A 5222-nucleotide genomic window follows, 5' to 3' on the forward strand; every position below is an offset into this window, starting at 1 on the left:
TCTCGGCACTATTGAGCACTGTCGCTTCGGCAGGGTTCACACGAACGATACGGTGATGGCGGCTCTTCCCAGGCGATCCATTAACCAGAGTTGGGGGGCAAATGACGGGAATATCAATCTCAGCAGGTAAGTCCTGTGATATTAAAGCCAATTCGGCTCCCAATGCGCTCATTCGAGCGGGTTTGGGGACCAGTACTAATCGGTTCGAGATGCCTTCCAGGGCCGTCAAGAATTGTGTTTGTGACCTGAAATAATGTTGTCTCAAAAGTCTCGTCTTTTGCACTGGCGACATGTCGCTGACAGTAAGGACTGCTTTTGCGTGGTGCGAATGCCGTCGGGTTGCGTTGTCGACCGGGCGCTGCGCATTACCTGCTGAGTTTGGGGTCGTCGGTCTGGTAGTAGGTTGAGCTGATGGCAGTGGAAGAGATGACGTGCTGAGCTTAGCTTCCAGTGATCTCAGCTCAAGAGCGGATGGCCGAGTCATCCCAACTGGTGTCTTAGACCTTTGCGGCGGAATAATCACCGAAGGCGGTCGAGGACTGCGCGCAGGCTTGGGTGAAGAGTCTCTTGACCCTTTAGGATCTGGTGCACTAAAGGTCCGTCCATTATCTCGGGCACGCCGCGATCGCGAGTTTCCGACGGTAACTGTGCGAGCCCTCGTGGGCTTGGGGTTCTCCTTCGGTTCCTGCGTTTCATTGGTGATGGGTTGAGGCTTGCGAGCTTGGGCGACTGCGAGAGGGCCAGCCCACTGGGGGAACATGGGCAGCGCAATACTGGCAAGGACAAAACTAGAAAGAACCGTGACTGGTAGGACGTTTTCCGTGATCTTCTCATGACGAGCGGTATCAGCAAGTCCAAACACAATGTGCTGAACCTTGTTGTAGACACGGCGACATGTCTGAAACGAGTCGGATTGCGGATTCGAGGAGAGATCGTGAAGATATGTTTGAAAGAGCCAGAAGGTCTGCGCACGCAATTGTCAGTTTTCTTTCGCCGTATCCCAGTCGATCACCGTTCCCATGACGCGGTGGCTCGCGCATTCCATCCCAAAGGGTTGTCGGTTGAATATCATCATCAAAACGTACCAGCAGCGCTGCTGTGACGGATTCTTCGCACAAGTCCATCAAAAACTCTTCCAAAGCCATTGACTCATTATGCACGCTGATTATGAGGTGACATAATTGCGGTAGAAAGAACTCAATATCCTCGTAGGGAAACTGGCGGAGCTTCTGGCAGAGAACATAGTGAATCCCCACGTGGTCGGCATATCGGCTGTTGCGACAGGTGGCATTAGCGATTGGCGACGTCGGAGAGGGCGGAAGAAGCGAGAATGAAGAGGCATAACAAATGCGTATGGCGACCAGTATCGGCGGCTTCTGTAGGACGTGCAGGGGTTTGTAGGAGACTCACGAGAGGTATGAGACGGGGAGAAAGGGGTTGGAGTTGAAGACGTCGGACTCGAGGAACCTCTGAAGCAAGTCCCACGACATTGGTTTTGGTTTACGCGGGGGAGCGAGCGCCTGTAAGGGACAGCTGGCGGTTCGTCATCTAGGGTCTGAGCTAAAAATGAAGGAAGAAATACAGGATATCGTGGCGAGAGAACGGGCGTGACAGCAGGGAGAGTCAATCAATAGACCATTCGCAAGAGTGACGACGGTTTCAAGCTGGTTGATGTTCGAGGTTGACGAAACCGTCCAAGCCCAGAGTCAGTGGAGGGTGATTTGTTCTTCAGAAGATTTACAGGAGTCGTTGCGGATATTAGTGGATAATGTTAGGGAGCCGGAACGGACAGCTCAGGCCTTGGCATTGCAAGCTAGGGACGGGAGCTCTCACCTCGGGCAGAGAAGTGAAGGCAAACGATCGATAGTCCAATCAGAAAGCTCATTGAACCCCTGAGTACCTGGGCTGCGAGCAGGAGGCCCAGGGGTTACAATTTGATATATTCTTGATTTTTTTCGTACTCTGGAGGAACTCATAAACCCTCTTGAGTAGAATGATGGATTCTGCATTTGTTGTCTGTTTTATAATCCCGTGCTGTTATTTCAACCACTGGACAGTTCATTGGAGAGGCACCAAACTCGACACCAAAAGCTTACAACCTCTGGATGGTCTTAGTCCAGGCATGGACCCGGACCCTTTTGAGCAATTCGGAGTGTTATCCTCCTCCATATTTTCCCATCGAGAGCGACTCGTTAACCCATGCTTGAGTCCGGAGACCTACTATGTAGTTATGATGTAGTCCGTCATGAGGCTCTCTTGGGGAGGTAAGAAAACCTGGGACCTTGATCCTAAGTGATAAAAAGACTTAGGTAAGTTGTTACAATCATGGGCGGGTTACTATAAACTTCGGAGCCTTTTTTATCAAGTTTATTTCAATACTTACGATCAAGGTCTTACCCGTAGGGGGCTCTGTATCCATTATCTACATGCTCAATTTCCAGCTCTCATTTACTGTTGCCATATTTCAATGCGAAGTGTACTGACGTCAGTTCCACCTACGTCAGTGGTTACGGGTTACATTAGGCTCTAGGGTAAGCACGTCGGGAATGTTTCCTTATGTCTGGAGTTCTATTATTTGTTTCTGTTACGCCAACAATATGGTCTGTATGAAATTCGATATTGACTGTTCCTCTATGTTGAAAGTGGTTTGAACTACTCAAGACGAAAGGCACCCAGCGTCATCAACTTGATCATAGCATATGTAGACCATACATCACAACCTGGGGCAAATGTTGATGTGCTTGAGGTCGAAGACCAATTGACACAGATGTAGCTCTAATGCCATAAGGAATGATGTCGGTAAAGAAACAAAATTCTGGAGAGATAGACATGGAAGGCACAATAATATTGCACAACATGCCCAAGCTTCACTCCCAATTGCATCTTAGACAGACCGGGAGCGTAAGGGTTAGATCGTGAACGAAATTGAACAAAACTTATAGAGACAGGAAGCAAGAGTCAAACCACACGGGGATTTCATAATTTAGTAGCCAGTAAGTGACAAGGTGACAGCTTTGGCCGCCGTCCCTTTGCTTTAATTGCCGTGTAATTATGCTAACGTACTCGCCAAGATGCTTTGCAGCACCAGCAATTGATATTGCACCAGTCCGCAAGCGCGCCAGTGCGCGCAAGCGTTTAAAATACCCAGTATGCCAAAAGTCCATGCGATGAATTGTCTTCAATGCGCCAAACTCCGGCTCGATGCGAGTCCCCCTAAACGCCTGCCATTTGATCATTATCCCTCATGACGCATCCCAAACCTTGCAAAGACATCATATAATACTCCGCATTGAAAGCAGATCATTGTGCCTTCTTTCTTCTGCCGCCGCGTGTTCTCTTCTTGGGCTCTTCAATCTCCTCATCACTTGAACTCTCCTGCTTGGCCTTTGATCTACTACCCTCCTTCTCGTTCTCGACGCGACTGACAATGTCACGAAGGAAATCCCATTGCTCATCGGCCTCGACTACATGTTTGAGCATTGGTGCTGTGACTCTCTTGGAACCCTTCTCCCTGGCCACGTCGGCGCTTTTTGTGACGAGTTGAATCATGAAAAGTTCAAGAGCCTTGCCCACAGCGATCGGGGTCTGCTGTGCAACCTTTCCAACTTCCTCATCAGCCTGCATAATTCGTTTAATCCTGGCAGTTGGAAACTTGGTTCGAACGGGGGATGGGTCAATAGCGGGCGCTGCAGGCGGCGCGGCTTTGCGTGGAGGCATATCTGTGTCAAAAGGTATAGCACCGAATGTCGAAGCGCGTTCTACTGTGCCAGTTCCCACTGGTGGTGCGTAGGATATGTCGTACGCAGCCGCGCTGGAAAGCGGAGTTTGCTCTGGATAGGCTTGGCCGTACGGCGCAGGTCGCGCCGGAGTGTGGTGTTGTGACTGTGTGTGTGGAGAGGCAAAGGTATCCTCGAATCCGTTACCAGAAGACGGGCGTTTGTCTGGCGAAGAATAGACGTAGGGGTCTTGGATTGAAGAATGTCGCGACCGGTAAGATTGATATTCCGGTCTTGTAGATCTTAGTTGTGAAGATGCTTGCTCGTAGTCGACTTGTGGCCGGTACTTAGAATCATATGTACCGCCGTTGTTGTTAAAATTTAAGGATGGTGGAACATAAGAAGAAAAGGAAGCAGATCTGGCGTAGGTTGGGGACTCTGCTTTATATTCGTATCCCGGGCTAAAGTGACTGTCAGGCTGTGGATGATGGAGCTCTTCTTGAGTGGGGCCACTTGAATAAAAAGAAGAGAGGTCCGGAGACTTTGGGGCATAGCTGTCGTCAGTCGACATAATAAATATTTTTTTGGTCCGCGGTGTTAGTAGCGGAATGATTAGGATTATGGTGGGGCTTGCACGCCGAAGCGGCCGGGATGAGATTGTTTTTGTCCAGCAACGAACGAATAGAGACCCGTTGCAATGCAAATCCGAGCCGGTCGTCCTTGATAGTGTTGTGGATAACGTAGATGCTTGGCGGTGCGGTCGAATGAAACAGCGGGGGTGATTCGAGAATAGCCAGTACCAAGAATAAAAGGGCGTCAGAACAAGTTTGGTACAGCGCCTCTGAACGTTTGTAGAAGAAGCTACTTTGTTTGACCAAAGACAATGCAATCAAGTTGTGGATATCGAGGATAAATAAAAGCTTAATATCTGGCTTTATTTGTCGAGTTGTTTCTTTGTGCAAGTTGTTGTGCTTGTGGTTGGTTGGTCAGTTAAAGGTATGTGAATATACAAGAATAGCAGGTAGTAGTATGATGCATGTAATATGGTGTCCAAGGAGAAACAAAGCGATTAAACTGAAGGAACGTCGTGCTCTTATTATATCAAACAAATCCAATGAACAAGACGGACCTGCTCACACCTGTTGGGTGCTAATAAGAACCGTGCGCAAAGGGGACAGGGGGAGCAAGAAGAAGAGGTTTAGCTCACGAATCAGTAAGCTCGAGCTCCCGTCTCGGACTGGGGTTGGGAATGACGATGTGATATGATTGACGTGACGGTGGAGTATAAGGTCACCACATGTAGGCTGGTAGGATAAGGGTGATGAAGTTGGTAGACAAGTATGGAGTAAAAGAAGACAAACAGCTAACCTACCTTTTTAACAACTACCTAGATGTGGAAGCGGTTGGTTGCAGTGCAGTGAGAGGGGCGGCGGGTTACCAGGGGCTGTGTGTAAGACCCCTTGTTATTGAGATGGCCACCCGTCAAAATCCCCTGTTGGTGGATCC

General features: G+C 49.2%; 2 protein-coding genes across 2 annotated transcripts; both read right to left on the reverse strand.

The window, feature by feature from the left end:
- Positions 1-119: 119 nt before the first annotated feature.
- FOXG_09394 (phosphatidylinositol 4-kinase) lies at positions 120-1490 on the reverse strand (the record flags this gene model as incomplete). Its single annotated transcript, XM_018388537.1, has 4 exons — positions 120-245; positions 302-964; positions 1086-1272; positions 1411-1490. 4 exons carry the CDS (start codon positions 1488-1490, stop codon positions 120-122), a joined length of 1056 nt encoding a protein of 351 aa, XP_018246617.1.
- A 1450-nt stretch (positions 1491-2940) lies between these two features.
- On the reverse strand, positions 2941-5215 carry FOXG_09395 (uncharacterized protein). Its single transcript, XM_018388538.1, has 2 exons — positions 5089-5215; positions 2941-4687 (listed from the first exon to the last, which is right to left on the reverse strand). Exon 2 carries the CDS (start codon positions 4285-4287, stop codon positions 3301-3303), a length of 987 nt encoding a protein of 328 aa, XP_018246618.1. The 5' UTR covers positions 4288-4687; positions 5089-5215; the 3' UTR covers positions 2941-3300.
- Between the last annotated feature and the right edge of the window lie 7 nt (positions 5216-5222).

Source organism: Fusarium oxysporum, chromosome 9 (assembly GCF_000149955.1).
Source record: "Fusarium oxysporum f. sp. lycopersici 4287 chromosome 9, whole genome shotgun sequence".
Lineage (NCBI taxonomy): Eukaryota > Fungi > Ascomycota > Sordariomycetes > Hypocreales > Nectriaceae > Fusarium > Fusarium oxysporum.